The 21,397-nt window shown below is 38.6% G+C and overlaps 1 protein-coding gene and 1 pseudogene across 1 annotated transcript in view; both read right to left on the bottom strand.

Moving 5' to 3' along the window:
• mEFTu1 (mitochondrial translation elongation factor Tu 1) overlaps positions 1-21,397 on the bottom strand; it is a 129,693-nt gene that overhangs the window by 22,168 nt on the left and 86,128 nt on the right. The window contains exons 8-9 of the mRNA XM_067139564.2: positions 18,116-18,220; positions 2,859-3,156 (exon numbers count right to left, since the gene is read on the bottom strand). Of these exons, the coding sequence (XP_066995665.2) occupies positions 2,859-3,156; positions 18,116-18,220 (403 nt within the window). The remainder of the gene's footprint in view (positions 1-2,858; positions 3,157-18,115; positions 18,221-21,397) is intronic.
• LOC137498626 (uncharacterized) lies at positions 13,210-13,651 on the bottom strand (annotated as a pseudogene).

Below are 21,397 nucleotides of genomic sequence, written 5' to 3'. Positions count from 1 at the left end.
ATTATTTTAATAATAATAATAATGTTATTTGTTTTACGTCCCACTAACTACTCGTTTACGGTTTTCGGAGACGCCGAGGTGCCGGAATTTAGTCCCGCAGGAGTTCTTTTACGTGCCAGTAAATCTACCGACACGAGGCTGGCGTATTTGAGCACCTTCAAACACCACCGGACTGAGCCAGGATCGAACCTGCCAAGTTGGGGTCAGAAGGCCAGCGCCTTAACCGTCTGAGCCACTCAGCCCGGCATCATCATTATTTTATTCGACATTATTTTTTATTAAATACGATTTTCATCATTATTTTCGTTGTAACCGCTGGTCGGTCAACATAATTTTAAAGCAATCTTATCACTTGTTCATAACAGACTGTTGCTTTGTTCATTTTAATTATAATAAAAGCCTTCTAATGTCAATATTACTAATACTTTCACCAATAGTATATTTCCTCACTCATTGTAATATCTTTAAAACCAACTTCATTACAAGTCTTTTACCATATGTTAATTTTATATCAAGTCTCTTCAAGGCTTTTTAAAAACTTTTTTTTTTCATGTATATGTAAATCAGGTGCCTAATTTTATTTTAAGGTTAAGATAATGGCTGATGATGCCTAAATAAAAGGCTAAACATGTACCATTTTAGTTAACTTGCCAATGTAAATCAACTAAGACAAGACTGATTAACTTATTGTTATTTTTCCAATTAAGTGGTATGTTCCGAGCTGTCAGTGCAGAGATGACGGAGGACATCAGTAGACGAATAAGTTTGGAGGTGTCTTTAAAAGTAGGAAAGATCACAATATGAAGGCAAAGTTTAATTGATAAGTGGCAGCAGAAGAGACCAAGAACATCACAACAAACAATAGTTGATGTAATGTTATTGTTGATCAATTTTATGGGCTTCCGATATTGTAGGCCTTTACATGCAGGTTACTTCTGACTCTGTGATATTAGGGCCTCCAATATAAAGTGGGTCCCCCTACCCCCTTTCACTACTCCCCCATTTTATTCTTCAAGCAATCGTTCCTACACAATCTATTTCCTAAATTTGATTGTTATCTTCACAAATTTCTTTGCCGATATGGCGTGATGACCACATGTTTTTTCACCGCAAGACAATCAGCCCACTCCCGAAGGCAACCAGAAGCAACAAGTATACTGTTGTTAATGTCCTTTCCAAGTATACAATGCTTCTCCCTATCCAGAAGGCCAATACTGGCAAACATCAACTCCAGAAGAACATCATTCCTGTGATGAGGGAACTAGAACACCTATCGATGGCCCAAGGAACCCAGTTTATGTCGGGCAGTTCCGGACAGCATTGGAAGAACTGGAAATTGAATACAATATGAATTCCATAAGGCACCCCGAGGTTAATCTACTGAGAGGATCATGCGGGAAATCACTAAAATCTGCTGAATTTACTGTAGTAACCAACAGTGGAAGTGGATTGACGTTCTTCACATCATGTAATGGATTTTCTATTCCACTACGCACGAGTCCACGCGTGACATTCCTTTGATTCTACATAAAGGTGTGATACCTGACAGACCGTGGGATCAAGTACTGCAAGTACCACCAGATGCATACATCAAGCAAGAGGCAAGGGTAACAAAAGCCCTGAATAAACTGAGCCATGCTGCTCAACTTAAGAGAATCAGGTCCACACACACTGATGTGGTGACAGGGTATTTTTACAGGTGTGTTCAAGGTCGCATTTGAGGGAGACAATTCTATTACTAGAACGTACCATAGCCGTCACAACTGACAATATATGAGTGACAAATCAACCTGTGCCCTTCCTGTTAAATTACATACCCTGTCTGTTCCTGTACTTATGTGCTTAATCTAGGCTAGACCAAGCGGCAGGGAAACCTTTCAGGACAGTAATAATGAATCTTACAAAGGCAGAGAAAAAGAAAATGAACAGTGTTTTGGCAAATCAGGTGAACGCACAACAGATTCAAGGAATCACTGAACAGTTGGAAGGAACATTTTGAAAATCTTCTCAATGTAAAAGGAAATTTTTCTGGTGATGTCGCAAACAACTGAGCTGATGGAGAGGCTGACATAATGATGTTGATCAGGTCCAGAGCCAAGTTCCCCTTAGGTTTTTCAGGAATTTGGAATCTGGGAAACTCTTTCAACAGGTACTTATGAGGCTTGAGGCTTTGAAATTACATCTGAGGAAATGGAAAGGATGGTAAATAAACTCCATTGTCATAAAGCTGCAGGAGGAGATTAAATTAGACCTCAAATGGTGAAATATAATGGAAAGACATGGCTTCATAGAGTAATAATAGCATGGAATGTTAGTAAGGCACCTAATGATTGGACAAAATCAGTAATTGCACCTATCTATAGGCAAGGGAACATAAAGGATTGCAACAACTATTCAGGTATTTAATTCATGAACAAATCTGCAACTGAATAAATGACAATGCAGGGTTTGGTCCTTCCACCTTCTTCTTTACTCGGAACATATTCTCTTCTTTTCGGGAATAAGGACTTGAGCAGCGCAATCCTACATTCATGAAAACATCTGCAGCTCAATAAATGACAAACTCAATTGATGAAGCTGTACGCATAAATTGGCTTTGGTGGTGGGGTCATGTAAGGCAAATGGAGGAGGACAGGTTACCTAGCAGAATAATGGACTTGGTCATGGAGGGTCAGAGAAGTAGAGGGAGACCAAGACCAAGATTGTTACTCATTTTCTAATGATTTAAAGATAAGAGATACAGAATTAATCAAGGCCACAGAGCTAGTTACAAATAGAGGATTGTGGCAGTGTTTGGTAAATTCATAGAGGCCTGCAGAATGAACGCTGAAGGGAGTAACGTATGTAATAGTTCTTACGTGCAGTCCTCTCCAGGCATAGCCATCTTCTTCTCGGGAATAAGAACTTGAGCAGCACAATCCCATGTTCTTGAAAACATCTGCAGCTGAATAAATGACATGAAGGGTTTGGTCCTTCCACCTTCTTCTTTACTCAGAACATAAACCTGGGCCTCAATATGGTCACAAGCACTCACTGTTCCAGGTTTGCACAGAACCATTCCACGACGAAGGTCATCTCGTTTTATACCTCGTACGAGTGCTCCTATCTGGTCTCCTGCATGAGCCTCTTCTAGCATTCTGCGAAACATTTCAACACCTGAAAAAGAAGTAAGTGAAATGAATAAAAATATAAAACATTTTATAGTTGAGCAGGTATAACTTTCGGTGATTCCTGCCGCTATGGATCCTGTGCGCTGTGACATGTGGATGGTGACTTACATTCAAACCAGTGTAGCAGCAGGAAGCACCCAAAGTTATATCTTATGAACTATACATAGTACTGAATATCTATAAAAGTGAAATACTTCATAAATATATACAACAAGAGTCAAGTTTATACACTGAGGTTAGAAAGAAATTTTAAGTTCACAGAAAATTTAAGTAATGCAATGAATACAATGTTTACAATTCTAAAGTAAGCTTAAGGCCATCTAAATTCGACCCTAAAGCACTTTTATACTGTACGAATTTACTAGATTCATTCCATTAAAGCACTAGTACCAAGTCAAATCATTGTATATTACCGAGCTCGATAGCTGCAGCCGCTTAAGTGCGGCCAGTCTCCAGTAATCGTGAGATAGTGGGTTCAAGCCCCACTGTTGGCAGCCGTGAAGATGGTTTACCGTGGTTTCCCATTTTCACACCAGGTAAATGCCGGGGCTGTACCTTAATTAAGGCCATGGCCGCTTCCTTCCAATTCCTAGGCCTTTCCTATCCCATCGCCGCCGTATGACACATCTGTGTCGTTGCGACGTAAAGCAAAATCATTGTATTATCTAACAAACTATGAAAACAAAAATCATTAAGTGGCCTCCAAAACAAGGTGAGTTCTATTCAATCAAAGAACTTTCATTCATGGCATTCAAAAGGAGGGAAGCAGAGGACACATGTTCTTCTGAAAGTTCAAGTCTACTTTCACTGAAGAAAAAGTGACAAGTCACTACTGTTACATTTTTTTCCTCTTTACAAGTTGCTTTACGTCACACCGACACAGATAGGTATTATGGCGACAATGGCACACAAAAGAGCTAAGAGTCGGAAGGAATCAGCCGTGGCTACATTTAAGGCACAGTCCCAGCATTTGCCTGGTGTGAAAATGGGAAACCACAGAAACTATTTTTAATTTTTTTCTTCGAATTCTATGGTCCCTTTTGCATGTGTGTTTTGGCTTCTTTACAGTTACCAGCTCCACAAGAAGTCAAAAAGTGCTATCAACTATCCACTAAAGTAGACTAGCTTGGTTATAAGGAATTAAAACCTCTGATCCATGAAATACCATCTTGGAAGAGAAAAGCCATTAATTCCTATCAGATATTCAAGCTATTTAGAAAAGATACATAGCTGAGCATTTTATTCAGGAAAAAAAAAAAAAAAAACAGTCAAGTCTTGCTATGAAATTACCTGCTTGGGCCCTTTTAAGATTATTTTTTTTGCTATCCGCTTTACGTCGCACCGACACAGATGGGATAGGAAAGGCCTAAGAATTGGAAGGAAGCAGCCGTGGCCTTAATTAAGGTACAGCCCTGGCATTTTCCTGGTGTGAAAATGGGAAACCATGGAAAACCATCTTCAGGTCTGCCAACAGTGGGGCTCGAACCCCCTTTAAGAAAAAGCTATGGTATAAACCTAACAATCAGAGTTACTTAATTCAAGCAAGGGTCTGTATCAGAGGTCTGCAAACCGTTCACTCACGCTCATTTGACCCTCATGCGGTCGACCTTGATCGAGTTGGCTAGCAGCATGTACTTTGAGGCAAGGTCACTGATGAGCTCACACAGTATCAACGAAGTTACGATGAACAAAGTCGAAAGGAGCGAGGAAGAGGGAGTTACAGGCTATAAAATGTTGGACACATGAAAATATTCTATCGAAATACGCATTGAGCTTAATTTAATTACAAACCTAACTTATTACAGACACTGATATATCAATTTGTCCTGTTGGTTATATAAAGAACATTAACTGGCACAGTCTTTCACATAATCGCAAACATTCACCATGAATCAACAGAGCATTGTTTACTCTCTCTTGGTTAAGCTGCCCCCCCCCCCCTTTTTTTTTTTTTTTTTTTTTTTTAGATGAACAGTTGAATTGAAATTTCTTTCACTTGTTACACTGGAGACTGGAATAGACATTTTCTTCACTAACAGAGCAAGTCTTGGATATTCTGTCCTGTTATTTCTCCACCTTCTAAAAGAATTGCCATTAGAAACATGATTCTTTAATATTTAGACATCAACTTCATATTTGAAGATAGCTTATCATCCATATCATTATGCCATTCCAAAGAAAACAAAAAATGTCTTGTTCAGCAAATCCACGTGTGTTGTATGAATATCAGTAGTTGAGTATTAAGAGCGTATGCGCCGCACAGTGGAGAATACTTAATCTCTCTCCAAAGTTCACGTTACACAAACACAGGCCAGATGAGGTCACTGTTCTTGTACACCTCAGTAATCTGTACCTTTTCTTCCAGAAAATAAAGAGAAGTCCGGCCCCGCGCTGTAGAGGGCAACGTGTCCGCCTGTCACATGGCGGCCCTGGGTTCGATTCTTGGCCGGGTCAGGGGTTTTTAATTGTAAATGATTAATATTCCTGAACTGGGGACAGGCTGTTTGTGTCGTCCTTAACATTCCTTTTCTCACATTCAACACTTTACACTTCCACAATTTCCAAATACACGCAGGTTCATAACGTATGGTGCAAAGTAGGGACAAAAGATATTTCTAGGTCAATGCCCCGAATAAATAGCCTTTTTAAATAGAAAATTAATAAATTAAAAAAATAAAGAGAATGTTCTTTGAAATGAAATTCATTGATATCTTGATTTGTTGGCCTGGAATGCAAGTTCAGATTATGAAACCAAAGATGATGATGATTATTATGATGATGCTTGTTGTTTACAGGCGTAACATCTAAGGTTATCGGCCCCTGAAACAAAAGAAGCAAAAGCTGTAAATTTAGAAATTTGTCTCCTTCGAGGGCATTGGTCGCATCTTTTAATACTTTGAGGAACTTGAGTACTTCCAATGTCGGTGCTGTAACCCTTTCCTTGTACGTAGTATGTCAGCTTCTCTACTATCGAACTGAACTAACTATGAATTTTGTTGCACCTTGATTCAACCTCAAGTTTCGATGTGACCTCTAATAAATGTACATACCCCATTTTCTTCATGCAACACACTGAGTTGGGCTGCGTTGAAGGTAGTCTGATATGCAGGCAATTCTTCCATCATAAATTTCTCTCGGAAAACATGTCTAAGTACTGTGTTTAGACAGTGCATAATGTAGAGATAATGTGGTGGAGCTCAGAGCTTTAACAATATTTGCTCCTTTATTGGTTACCAACCAAACTTATTTTCTTCATATGTGCAAGATACATTCCCAGCTACAATAGCTTTTTTTCTTGCTAATGTTTTACCATCGCACTACCAAATCTAAGGTTTTCAGTGACACAAGGATGGAAAAGTGCTAGGAATGGGTGTACAATAGCTATTCCCTCCCGTATGTGCACCTGTTTTTGCCTTGTCAGGAAATTTAGAAGTAACGAGGGCATTATTTTTAACATTCCAGTAATCGTCAATGAAGTGAATGGCAATAGTAAGGTAATGCATTTTCTTGTTCTGATATGTCCATATTCTCTGCAGCTCAAACTATGTCGGGAACATTTTACCTCATATTTCAGCGTCTTGCATTTTAAAGTTTTGTGAAATTGCTACAGAGTGGGGGAAAACATAGCCAATATTTATTCTTCCATAATCTGTACCAACTTTAACAAGTTCTTGGCAGAGATCTTGGAATTATGTTCCTGAAACAACTGTAAGGGACAAAGATCTACTGTCCACCTTTTGACACACTTCAGGGTATATTTTGTTTTGACATGTGGTACCGTATTCAATGGACACAATGTGTTAGGCCACAATTTACACCTATGTATTTATGGATGTGTAAATGTAAATCAAGGAACGCAACATTTACAGGACATATATCCTACATGTTGACCATTCACAGCTGTTAGTAGCAGGAGGTTTTCCAACACTTTTCACCCCTTCCTTCTTCTGTACTGCAATCTACAATTCCTTCATCTCAAGGTATGCTTTCACTGCCTCTTTTGACTCCTGTTCCATGTTCGCAGCAAATATCACAATGAATGTCGTATGTTTACCGAGGCTATCTAGCGCCAAGCAGAGTCACGCATCCTAGCGGAGTAAGACTTAACTACACGACTACCTTCGCTCGAAAATGGGGAACGCTGACCTTTAGTCTGCATAACCTCTTTTAGCATAATCTTCTTCTTCTTCCACCGCATTTCCCACACCTGTGGGGTCGCGGGTACGAATTGTGATGCACATGAGGATTTGGCCCTGTTTCACGGCCGGATGCCCTTCCTGACGCCAACCCTAAAAGTGGAATGTAATCACTATTGCTTGTTTCTGTGGTGGTTGATAGAGTAGTGTGTTGTCTGAATAAGGTGTTTCTAGGTGTCTTGTACACAGTCTTCTATAAAAGCTGAAATAGAAAATAGCACTACTTATGGTATTTCTCAAGGTGTGTTCCTTTATGATCCTAATGTCTGTAAAGAATCTGTTCATGCCATCAGGAGAGTTTTTTTTTGCTAGTTGCTTTACGTCACACTGACACAGATAGGTCTCATGACGATGGGACAGGAAAGGGCTAGGAGTGGGAAGGAAGCGGCCGTGGCCTTAATTAAGGTACAGCCCCAGCATTTGCCTGGTGTGAGAATGGGAAACCACAGAAAACCATCTTCAGGGCTGCCGACAGTTGGGTTCGAACCTACTATCTCCCGAATACGGAGATTATTTCTAGAGCAACCCCAAGGAGTTACGATTCTAGGTGATACTACACCTAACTCTGTTCAAAAATGGCATATGCCAAGAAGTGTTAAAATTAAGAAACGAAGATATCATGCAATGCCTACAGACAAAACTCTGGAAGACATTGCACACTGCCTGGAAAATTCCCTATAAAATTATTTTTGCTGTCTTTCCCAACAAATGGGTGGATGAAAAATATTCCAATTTCTGTTTTTAAGGATGCAGTCAATAATGATAGGTACACACAAATCAAATTACAAGCACTTCGTCTTCAATTGAGAAGCAGTGTGAAGATGCAATCTTCCATTATGATTTTGCAACGACACATACAGTCATAGTTTCTATGCAGGTGTTCCAATGTTCATTCACTGTTTAACGATACAGTTATCAGTTTACTTACAGTCACTCCATCATGATCTAACTATCCCGACCCTGTGAATACTGCTTCTTAACAATGCAATTTTTCCGCACTTAATTTCGAAATGGAAATTTGGGGAAGAATAAGAATTTGCAAGATTATGTATAAGTTTTGTCATCAATGCATTTTCTATATATATATATATTTTTTTTTTTTGGTGGGGGGGGGGGAGGGAGAAATTTGTGATTGTGGAAACAAGGCCATGGCTAGACTGGCATTTTTAAACTTAACGTTCATCCATTGAATAACGCCAAGATATATGCACTTTGTACTCAGCGGCATGCAAACGCTATGCAAGTTGTAACACAATATCAAAGTGTAAATCCATCCTCAAGGTCACAGCACTGATGAATAGATTGTGATCCATAATCTTCCAGTAAAGGATGCAAGTTAAGTGCAGGAAAATTGCATTGTTAAGAAGCAGTATTCACAGGGTAGGGATAGTTAGATCATGATGGAGTGACTGTAAGTATACATACATTAGGTAATGTAGTGTTTGAGTGTTTGAGTGACTAGGTCGATTGCCTATTTACTCAATGCATCCATCATTTTCTCTGTCGTATCTGTTCACGCCGTCATCTGACGACCGATAATGAAACAATCGCTTTTGATGTTATTTTCAATTTCATCATGACATTTCAAAAGTTTACATTTCTTCAAAATTGCATGACTGTCTACAACAGGGCCCTACAACAAAGGTGACTACGTTAAAAGTACATTGTGTAGCTAGCATGTTCCAAAACCTGTGTCATTTGTTGTATAGATAACTGTGTTATTTAACATACAGTTTAGCCAGGGTGAATGAAATGAAACGTTACCAGCATTTCCATTTAAAAAATTGTTGCTCTTAACAACGCCAGTCTGGCCATAGCCCTATCGGTTCAACTGTCAGTCATCAGTTTGTATGTGTTGACAGAAGCACAAATGGCAACACTGCAGTGAAAAGAACTGTGAATGTACAAACTGCTCTTTTGAATGGTTTACAGGGGGGGGGGAAGGGGAGAATGGAGAGTGGAGATTCCCATGTAAGATGCTTATGTTCAAAGCTTTGACAAGGACTACATTCAGGTGCCGGACTGGGTGGCTCAGACGGTTGAAGCACTGCCCTTCTGACTCCAACTTGGCAGGTTCGATCCTAGCTCAGTCCGAAGGTATCTGAAGGTGCTCGAATATGTCAGCCTTGTGTTGGTAGATTTACTGGCACGTAAAAGACCTCCTGCGGGACAAAATTCTGGCACCTTGGAATCTCCGAAAACTATCAAAAAGTAGTTAGTGGTACATTAAAACAACATTATTATTACTACATTCTGGCATCTAAAACATGCTTGTAAATTTTAATTAATGTTATTTGCTTTACGTCCCACTAACTATTAAGGTCTTCGGAGACGCCGAGGTGCCAGAATTTAGTCCCGCAGGAGTTCTTTTACGTGCCAGTAAATCTACCGACACGGGGCTGTCGTATTTGAGCACCTTCAAATACCACCGGACTGAGCCAGGATCGAACCTGCCAAGTTGGGGTTAGAAGGCCAGTGCCTTAACCGTCTGAGCCACTCAGCCCGGCTTGTAAATTTTAGAGGCAATTAATGCTCTTGCAGTGTTTTGGGAGGATGTCAAGCAATTGCTATGTACTTAAGCAATGTGACTGTCCATCTTTCAACTAATTTGTTGTCGAAGAAGCTGAGAGATGAAATTTTGCTTCAATGAAATTAAAGGGACTTTCAAAACTATTAGTTTAATTTCTTCTCCATTACATAGTCTTACCATAAATACTGTCACAAAGTTTTTTATAAATTTCCACAAGATGGTGAATGATACTTTAATATCATGATAGCAGTAATTACATAGATACAGTATATAAGGAACATAAATCACAAATCATTTTTTGAAATGACCAGCTTTAGCACAACAAACAATCCTAAAGTCTTTGAAGTCACTCATCAATTGCATTATTTAACACATCAACAGGGAATTCCTCTGCTGCTTGCAAAAGAGAGCAATTCAAACTGTCAATGTTTGGGTGTCTGCTCTTGCATGTCATTTCTTGAAGCACAAGACCATGATTTGTAGTCAAGAGGATTGAGTTCTGCACTATCAGATGGCCAATCAGAGGTTGAAGTGAAGTCCGGTACATTTGTCAATGAGCTACTGCTGAGTTGTCTAAGCCTTATGCACTGGTGCCGAATCCTGTTGAAAGCTCCAGTTCTGACAATGGAAGAGGGTGGTGTTGAGATTCTTGACCAGTCTCTCCAGCACTGTTTCCTGCTATACTTTTGCTGATGTTTTCACCCCTTTCGTGCAAACATCATGAAACTGTGTTAAAAATATACTGTCTCTAAGTTCATATTTTCTACAAGTCCCAGACTTGCGAGTCTTATGCCAAAAACTGACAAAAACATATGCAAACCAGTTTGCTCACTTATGATATAAAGTGGATTTAAAAGAACAACAAATTAAAACAGAATAGTCTTGAATCACAATGTGCTTAATTTATCGACTTCTTAAAACTTGACATAGTATCGTAGTAGAAATAATTCAATAAAAACTACAGTGTCCCTTTAATGGAGCAATCCTAATGAGATGGAAACGAGCAATAAGTCCTTTAAGATGTTATCAAGAACAACATTCCCAGTTCAATGCGGACCTCAAAAGGTCACTTCGCATGGACACAGTTTCATGATGTTAATAGGGTTTTAAATTGTGATCAATATGACGTTGATAAACATTATATGTTTGTCAATTCTTCTACAAACTTCTATCAGCTGATGACGACGCAGACAGGCGTCAAAACTAGTACGGTTTGAAATATATGTTGTAATTAAATCAACGCAACAATTTTTATGTATTGAATAAGGTGGACCCAAATTATAATGAAAGTTGTATACCTACTGGGACATGTCAGGCCTGGAAATTAATTTCATTAATTTAAAATGGATTGGTATAAGATTCCATGTTCTGCAACTCTGACCTCTTGTACACTGTTTTAGCAAGTTATTCAATTAGTAACCAATGAAATATTGCCATTAACTAACCACCGGCACTGACTGTTGACTGCAGGTTATAATGCGAGATTGAATTCAACTTCTGGCCATATGCTTCAATTTTAGTGTTATTAGCTGTGAAGAGTTGAAGTTTACTCACAGTTTGCTTTTCATTGGTTGAAGTTGGGACAACTGAAACATCTGCTTTAGTATCTATCAGAAAGAGGGCTGTGACTCCTCGTCACTTAAATACAGGCGACCCAGTTTGGGCAACCCAACTTTTCGTCACTGTGGAGAGATGGACAGCTTAGTGTTCTAGATTATCTGGCTGGGCTTGAAATACTGCAAACACTTATAAGCTTGTTTACCAAAATTTGAGTGGTAATACCACAGGTTTTGAGCAGCATGGGAATTACAGCTAATGGACCTCCTGCTCGAATTTGATCTGTACTGCTTAAAGGAGAGAGACCGAGTCATCTGTTTCATTGTGACACCTGAATGGAAAGTTCAGATACCTATTTCTTCAAGACCTCTGTCATCTCGGTGGGGTGTGAATAGGCACTAAGAGGAAGGATGAGGCTGGCTTCAGTTCCCAAATTCGATCTGCCATGGAAGCAAGCATAGGCACATCATAACTGCTCACTGATAATATAGTACGCATGTCCCGAGGCAAGCGTAACTATGGTTTGAGAAACTACTCACTAACATTATCGGTTTAACTCTTCATTTTTGACAGCAGCCGGGAGGGTTTGCAATCATCAAGTTCCCGTTCCGTTAATTTGTGTTCTTTGTGCCACAGTGTCCGCGAAAACTAGCAATCATCTTTCATTTTGTCTTATCTTCCAGTCGGGTAGCTTAACCAGGATATTGGCTCCATTCATGGGTTAGTATGCCTGCATCGACTTAAGTCGCCACTGCATCATATTTCATCTGATTGCAAGTAACATTGTTTGTACAGAACAGAGTTTCAAGTAGAATAAACCATGTTTTGGGATCTGGTTTCCACAACTGTGCGAACTTAACACTTATACGCATTACCGCTTCTTCTTGTCCAGTATTATTTGTTTATTTCTCTTCTTTGCTAAGGACTTACAGTGAAGCCGCACACCGGACGCGTCAACATCTGCAACGCAACATGAAAAACGACTCGCTTGTTTGTCGCACTCGTGATGCAGACTTGTACCCGCACACCGGAGAAGCATGTGTCTGCATCAATACGCTACGCATTATCAGCTGTTAACATGGCCTCCTCGAGTGAGGATGATGTTTTGATGTACATGTGGTTGAAATTGCGTAACAAAAGGAAAAGAAAATGGATTCATGATTTTAATACATCATGTGCTCAACATGGTGCTTATACCTTAGCGCATGATTTACTAAAAGATCCGGTAAAATTCCAGTCATACTACCGAATGTACCCCAAAAGCTATACAGAACTTCTTCAGAAAATTTCTCCATTATTAAGAAAACAAGACACAAACTACAGGAAGGCTATAAGTCCTGATGAAAAGCTACTAATAACACCAGGGTAAGTTCAAAGCTTAGAATAATAATTTGTTATAAAAAAAATTAAATTATTTTTTAGATGATGAACACAGCTGTGAAATTGTTCATATTGACAAAGTATATAAATAATACGTGTGCAATGTTTTGTTTTTTTCACTTATAACTCTATACCATACAGTGATGTCTTTGTAACTACGCCTTATCAGTATGAGTGACCACGTGCTTCCTCGTTTTCGTCTGGTAAATTCACTGCATACGAGAACTGAGAGATAGTATATGAGGAGCCCATCTGACCACCGTATTGCAATACGAAAGTTGATGGATGGGAATGAGTATCACTTCACTGAACATTCCTGGCTGATCCGTAGAGCATGTCATTTAATTTTTGCTGCACAAACAACTTAAATGAGCTTTTAGCTGCAGGTGATAATTTTAGCCACATCTGGTAGCAGGCTTTTGAAAAACAACTCATCTGGGTTATTACACTCCACTTCAGCCGTACGTTTTGCTTTCATCTGAATATATGAAGAGAAAACTTCGTCAATATCCATTTTCACGGCGCTTCTTTTTGTATCTCTTCTATGTGTCCGAGGTAGCGGCTCCATAATTTCTTGAGCACTATTCTCCTCATCGTTTCCTTCTGTCATGGCCACTGATGATGGTTGTTCCCCTGTAGCAGATTGCTCCTCTTCATACGGATTTTTTACGTTTCCCACTTGTCTTCTTGATTTCGTAAATGGTGTCAAAAACGCCAAGTAGTCTGCAAGATAGTAGGGCTTTTTGGTTACTGCTGCTGAACCACTGGTAGGAGCTTGCCTTAAGTATCTGGACCAACAGTTCCTACAGTTTCTCCATTTGTCTTTACAGGTGGCCACTGCAATGAGAAAATACACTTATTATTATTATTATTATTATTAATTTTTATTTATTTAATTTATTTCATATAAAGGATGTCCTTGAGGGCAGAGCCCTATAGTAAGACTATACATACAATAGCTATACCAATGAATGCTTATTAACACACAAAAAATAAATTCACAACAAACATTTTATAACAAAAACAGTGCAGTTCAATGATATTAAATTTATAGAATGTATGTATATGAGTGCAATCGTCAATAGTTTAATTTGGCTAAAATAATTTTTTACAAGCTTTTTAAAATTTAATTTAGCAGTAATAGTATTCATGGTCCTTTATTTCCAGGTACTTAGCTACTGGCAACAGCTTCAGATGCTTGAGCTTTCAGTTTAAAAGAGGAGAAACAACAATCGGCAAAATTGTGGATGAAGTGTGTTCGGCAGTATGGGCAATACTTCAACCTGAGTTTATGCCTGCACCCTCAAAGGAGTTATGGGAGAATATTTCCGAAAGATATTTGGAACTCTGGAATATGCCTAACTGCACTGGTGCTATAGACGGGAAACACCTTCGTATCCAGTGTCCGAGAAACAGTGGCCCATCCTTCTAAAACTACAAGGGCTATTTTTCTATTGTTCTATTAGATTTGGTTGATGAAGATGGACTTTTCATTGTTATAGAAGCTGGTGACTATGGCAGAAATAGTGAAGGTGGCATGTTGCGAAACTCAGCTTTAGGAAGAAACCTTCAGCAGGGCACAATGAATATAACTTATCCCAAGAGGCTACTGAAAGATGTTGATCACTGTTCACCATTTCCTTATTTTTTCGTTGGTGATGAAGCTTTCCCATTACAGAAGCATATCATGAGACCCCATCCTCGAAGAGAACTTACAAATGAAAGGTGGATTTTTAACTATAAGCTTAGCAGAGCTAGAAAGAGTGTAGAATGTGGTTTTGGAATGCTTGCTTCTAAATTTAGAGTTCTCGGTACAGCTATAGCCTGCAAACCTGATAAAATAGACAACATAATATGAGCAATTTGTGTCCTGCATAACTTCATTAGACTAAAAGACGGCGTTTTTAGTGAACCGAGTGTAACAGATGAGGATGAAAATACTGACAATACGATGCGTGTGTTGCAGATATTGCAACCCTGCAACAGAAGAGCAACAGTTGAGAATGTTGAATTAAGAAATCATTTGTGTTCTTACTTTATGAAACCAAACGTAGCCCTTTCTTGGCAGAATAAGTACGCTATAGAATATAAATATAGCTGCACTATACATTATCAGTAATTCTGGTTGCGCAAGAAATGTTTATTCTTACATAATTAAACATGTCATTACTGTACATGGACCTAATTAATAAATATGTTACTGAATGTAAGTTACTTACCATTTAAATTTAATTCTTTGGACACTGCATGCCTCGTTCTTATATGAATGTCCTGGTAGCGAATAATCATATATTATTCGATATTTCTCCACGGATTGCACTAATTTAATGTTGATTTGTTCTTCATTCATGCTGGCACTTGTGTTCATTAGCACTGCTCAGAAAAAGCAGGAACAGAACTATACGAGAAAGTGTTTGCTTAAGACATGACGCACAGAAATGGAACATGCAGTGTCTTATCGCCCGTGTATGCAGCAGGATGCTGATGATATCATCAAGACGCAGACCGGTGTGCGGCGATTTTTGTTTTTCCATTGCTTATCACTGTGCTACTTTCTGATGCGTCATGTCTCTGTGTCACTGACGTGACTTGACGCGTCCGGAGTGCGGCCTGCCATAAAGTAAAAAACAACATATTTCTGAAAAACGAATGGAAGTGGTGTTTGTTCACTATTCCACGCCATACAATGTAATTATTCTGGACATCTTTCGAGGTTAAGAGTTAGTTCACTTCCCCTACAGTGCACTGTGGATAGTTCCCACATATAAATAAGAATGCCAACAGCACAGAAACAGCTCCTAGTGATTAAGGTCTTGGTAATAGCAAGGAATAAAAATATGCTACGAATCAATTCATCCACATAGCCAGAAACTGACAATTCACATTCAGGTTCATAACACACTGTGGGTTTACAAGATAGTACTAAATAGAACTAAAACATTTTATCTGTTAAATGTAGTAAATGCATAATAACAATAACAATAATAATCTATATATATAAAATAAGAGTTTTGTCTGTACATTGCTCAGAATTAGAAAAGAATGGTATTTCTGTATCGGTCATGTCCACAGTAAGCAGGAAATGCACTTTTTACTTTTCCGTAATTTCTGTCTGTCTGCATGTATGTATGTACACGCATCACTAGAAAACGGCCAAAGAGTATTTAACGAAAATCGGTATGCAAAGTCGGGGAATAAGTCACTACAATCTAGGCCATAAATAATTTTATTCACGCTGATAGAAATGGTAGTTTAGGGAAGGCCTAAAATTTAAGTTTCAAATATTTATGTTTTTAGTAGTCCTATCTTCATAAAAATTGGAATGCAAAGTCGAGGAATACATCGCTACAATCTAGCCTATGAATAATTTTATTCACACTGAGTGAAATGGTAGTTTAGGGGAAGGCCTAAAATTTAATTTTTAAATACTTACGTTATTAGTGGTCCTATTTCACTGAAAATTGGTATGCAAAGTCAGAGGATGTGCCACTACAATTTAAGCTATAAGTAATTTTATTTACGCTGAGTAAAATGGTAGTTTAGGGGGAAGCCTAAAAGCAATTCTCAAATATTTATATTATTAGTTGTCGTATCGATAAATGCTACATAACCAAAGTTATAGAGAATTAAATGTCCGACCATTTATGTCTTATACATTTTTACCTTACCGGCTATGATAACACAGATATTCATGAATTTGTATTTTTGTTGCTAAGTCCATATCAATGCCGAGCCACGAGAAAATGGGTTAACAGAATTTAATGAAAATCAGTATATAGAGTCGGGGAGTAAGAAACTACAGTCTAAGCTATAAACAATTTTATTCATCCTGGATGAAATTGTAGTTTAGGGGAAGGTGACTAAAATGTAATTTTTAAATACCAATGTTATTGGTCCTATCGAAAAGTACTATATAAATAAGTTATAGAGAATACAATTTCCGATCATTTATCTTTTATTCAGTTTTACCGTACCGACTATGATAAGAGTGGTATTTCAGAGTCGGAAGAAAAAGAAATGCGAAGGCCTATAATATCGAAAAATGCATAACACTGATCAACAATAACATTACACTGACCATTGTTTATTGTGATGTTCTTTGTCTCTTATGCTGCCTCTCGACTCCGATAGATGGGATTACTGCTGCGTACCGAGTATAACAGCCTGACTGAATATTGGCGGGAAATAGCCGGGGAGTTAGAAAACTTTCTTCTTTAGCATGCCATTCCTCTGGTTCATACACTTTCTGATACAGCTGGTACGTAACACACTGGATCATCATAGTATTTCAGCTATTCGATCCCTACTCTGACGCGCTGTTTTGAATGAGCAGTGTGCATACTTAAGGCAGAGCCTCACTTGGTGGTGGTGGTGGTGGTGGTGGTGGTGGTGGTGGTAGTAGTATGACCTGGTCTAGAATAACAATTTAGGCCTTTTCCAAATTATAGCACCACAATATTCACTAAATAACTCAAAAGTCAACTCTGAAAAGAGCCGTTTCTTAAGAAAAGCTTCTTTCTCTTCACTTTTATTAAATTCTACACTCAATTTATTCCAAACTAGCAGTGAAGAGGGGGTTTCTCTTTTGGCTTGGAGGAAAAATTTGCCTTCAAGTCAGATAGATTTTTCTGCCGCCAGTGTAGTGAATTGATATTTTCCGACTCATCGCATACTCCTAGGAAACAGAATAGTAATTGGGCATAGTGTTTGCCCCGGGAGTCTCCACTATTCGACCCTCTCCCTGCCGAAGAAAGCCGAGGAGTGTGTACGGATCACGGCTGTGTGCGGGTTGGTCATTTCAGGTCTGAAACTTTGGACTGTTAGATAGGCAGCGTAGTCCTGTTCGTTAAAAGTGAGAAAATGTGAGGTGTTTCATTTGAACGAGTATTTCATAATATGAAAGCATTGCTTTTAATCGCGCCATTCCTATTGATGTCATTGTAGGTTCATTTCAGTTGGAAAAACCACTAAGACAGTCTGAGGATGTAAAAAGGCATTATAACGAAAACATCCCAACCTGATTGTGACTGGTGGTATAAAATTGGGTCTACCATTACAGTGAAAATTCCCTCAGTCTTCATATGAGAAAAGACGTTTGGTGACCTCCCGTTGTGTTTCTAGGGTAACGTTAAGAGCTATACAATTTAAGACAATCTTGTTCACAACGTGTACACTAACCTAGAATTCTGTATACAATGTAGAATTCAGTAGCGAAGCACGGGTACATCAGCTAGTAATAATACTAATACTAATAATAATAATAATAAAAATAATAATCTTACCTATAACAGTTGACTTGAAAGTTTTGTTGTAACCAATTAACTCGCACTCATTTCCTTTTTTGAGGATTCCTCGCTCCAGTCTTCCAGTGACTACTGTTCCACGACCTGCCACAAATACAAAGATGTCAGGCAGAGAACTTCATGTTAAACACACTGCAAACTTACCTGCTCATCACAAAAATAAGATATAATCAAGATTACAAACTCATTTTTAAAGAAACCATTGAATGACAATGTATGTATTAACAGAACCATAAAATTGAGGCAGTCACCAAGGGTGCCAAATGAATAACTCATTTACTAAATACACTTCAAAAGCAAAACTATCTATGTACAAGCATAGGAGAACGTAAAGGCTTTAACTATTTGTAATAATAATAATAATAATAATAATAATAATAATAATCTCCTACTTTTCCTAATGCTTTTTCCCACGTGGGATCACGGGTGCAAACTGCGCAGCACATGTGGATTTGGTCCTATTTTACGGCCGGATGCCCTTCCTGCCGCCAACCTTATATGGAAGGATGTAATCATTATTGTGTGTTGCTGAGGTGGCTGGTAGTGTAGTGTGTTGTGTTGTGTGAATATGAAGAGGAGAGTGTTGAGATGGACACAAATACTCAGTCCCCGAGCCAGAAGAATTAATCAGAAGCGATTAAAATCCCCAACCCGGCCAGGAATCAAACCCAGAACCCTCTGAACCGAAGGCCAGTACGCTGACCATTCAGCCAATGAGTCGGAAAATAAATAATAATAATAATAATAATAATAATAATAATAATAATAATAATAATAGTAATAATAATAATAATAATAGTAATAATAATACAGTAAATTACTGGCTCCACAGACTTCAGATTTAACTGACATAATTCGACAAATAAATACAGATATTAAAAGTTACAGGTAGCAGGTAGGGACCCTCTTCAGAAGCAGCCATGCCGAAGGAGTGGCACCCCTGCCTATGTGTGTCCCAGAGCACACTGACCCGGTCCTCGCTCAGGGTTACGAGCGAAGGCCTCAACGGAATCTACAGCAGAGAAGATGGACTTCAGAACAGTGGAGATTGCGGAAGAGGTAGCCCAGTACTCTGGGAATAGTATGAGTACACTATTCATCAGCAGTGTTTGTTTCCCATGTTAGGGGTCGCTGCAAGGGCGTCTATTTTCCACGTAAGGGACAGCCTGAATAATTGCTGGCAATACCTCTAAAATGCCTTTGGGAGTGGCAACCCCATCGTAACAAAAGCCTAGACTGAGTGGTGGTAATTATCAGCCTCGGAAAAGGTTAGAGCAACCTGCTAAAAGAGACACGCAGTTCTTGTGCTAGGGGAACTGTGATAAATGGGCAACCAGCAGCTAATATTATGAAGGTGGGAAAAATAAATGTGACTCTGACAGGAAAAACAGAGGAGTTAATGAACTTCAGGGAGAAAGAGTGTGTTGCAATGATGGGACTGAGTGAGGCCGAGTGCAGGGACAAGGGAGTGAGGAGAATGAGTAGAGGGTACACCCTATACTGGAGTGGTGAGGCAAAGAATGGAGTAGGAGTGATTGTTAACAAAATCCTGGATGAAAAATGTGGATAGGGTAACTATATTAGTGAAAGAATAATCAGAGTACGACTGAGGACGGAAGAGGGAGTGAAAGATTTCATCCAAGTTTATGCACCCCTAAATGGAAACAGTGAGGAAAATATAGAGGAAGTCTTGGAGACACTCATGTAATGACCGACGTGGAAGTTATAGTTATATATGGAGACCTCAATGTGCAGGTTGGAAATGACAGAATTGGTAAAGAAGAAGTGATTAGTCCATTTGGATATGGAGAAAGAAACAGTGAGGGAGATAAGTTGATTGATTTTTGTGAGAGAAATGGAATGATTGTGGGTAAAGCTTGGTTCAGAAAGAATAGTAAAAAGCTCACTAGATATGGCTGGGGTGAAAGGAGAACAAAAACAGTGATTATTTTTTGGTTGAGAAAATAAATCGTAAGCTGTTAATGGAAGCAATAGCACTACCAGGTGAGGCATTTGATGGAGATCACAGAGTAGTGGTAGCAAAATTTAAAATAGGTAAAATTGTGAGAGTAAAAGAAACATGACAGAAGAAAATAAAAGTATGGAAATTAAAAGATAAAAGAACTCAAGAGAAATTTCAGGAGGAATTAAAACAGCACATCCATATATCAGTAATAGAAAGTGTAGAAGAAGAATGGACCAAATTTAAAGACACATTTCCCAAGATGTGCAGAGATGTTTTGTGGCAGAAATTCGGTGAGAGTGAAGGGAATGGTGAAGGAGGTTGTTAAACAAAAGAAGAAAGCGTGGTAAGTATGGAATATAGTTAGGAAAGAAGGAATAAGATTAAGTATCAGGAAATTAAAAGTGTAAAAAAGTGGTAAAAAAGAGGAAACTATTTTTGGGAGAGATTCAAACAAGAGTTGGAAAAGGATGTAAATGGTGGAAAAAGGATGTTGTATGGATTGATAAAAAAATTAGAGCAAAGATCTACACAAAACAATTGAAGGAAGAATGTGGAAATGTAATAACAGACTCAGAGGAGATAAAAAAAATAGGTGGAAAGACTATTTCAATAAACTCATGAAAGTGTAGTGGTAAATGAGGATGATCCAGAAATGGAGAGTGATATTGCAATGGCAGAGGTGGAAATGGCTGTTAAATGAAAACAGGAAAAGCAGCAAGGATGGATTAAATGTGTGTGGAAATAATAAAGGCAGCAGGACCTATTGGTCTACATACAGGCTGCCAAGGTGTATATGGAGGTAAAAGCAAGTACCTGATTGATGTAAAGGTTTAATACCAGTATTTAAGGAAGGTGACAAAGGTATGTGACAATTATCAAGGACTTACATTGTTGTCACAAGGAGGCCTAGCCAAAATATCGGAGAGAATAATAGGAAGATGAGAAGAAGGGTCGAAAGAAATTTAGAAGAAGAGCAGCATGGATTTTGACAGGGCAGGTCAATGATAGGCCCTACATTTACCATGAGATTACTGATGGAAAAACAGTGGGATTATGCAAAAGATCTGGTGATGGTATTCCTTGATCTAAGGAAGGCATATGATAGTGTTAATAGAGAAAAGGTGTGGGGAAATCCTGGAAAGAAAAGGAAGTGGAAGGCAAACAAGGGAACTAGTGAAAGTGATGTGTAAGAATTGTTTCAGTTGTGTCCAGACCGCAGTGGGTAAAAGAGATTGGTTTAGAAACCAAACTGGACTAAGACTGGAAAGTTTATTGTCTCCACTTACGTTTGTAAT

The sequence above is a fragment of the Anabrus simplex genome, chromosome 2 (assembly GCF_040414725.1).
Source record: "Anabrus simplex isolate iqAnaSimp1 chromosome 2, ASM4041472v1, whole genome shotgun sequence".
In the NCBI taxonomy this organism is placed as follows: Eukaryota; Metazoa; Arthropoda; class Insecta; order Orthoptera; family Tettigoniidae; genus Anabrus; species Anabrus simplex.
Note: the sequence above shows the minus strand (reverse complement) of the source record. Positions and strands in the feature narration are given on the sequence as shown.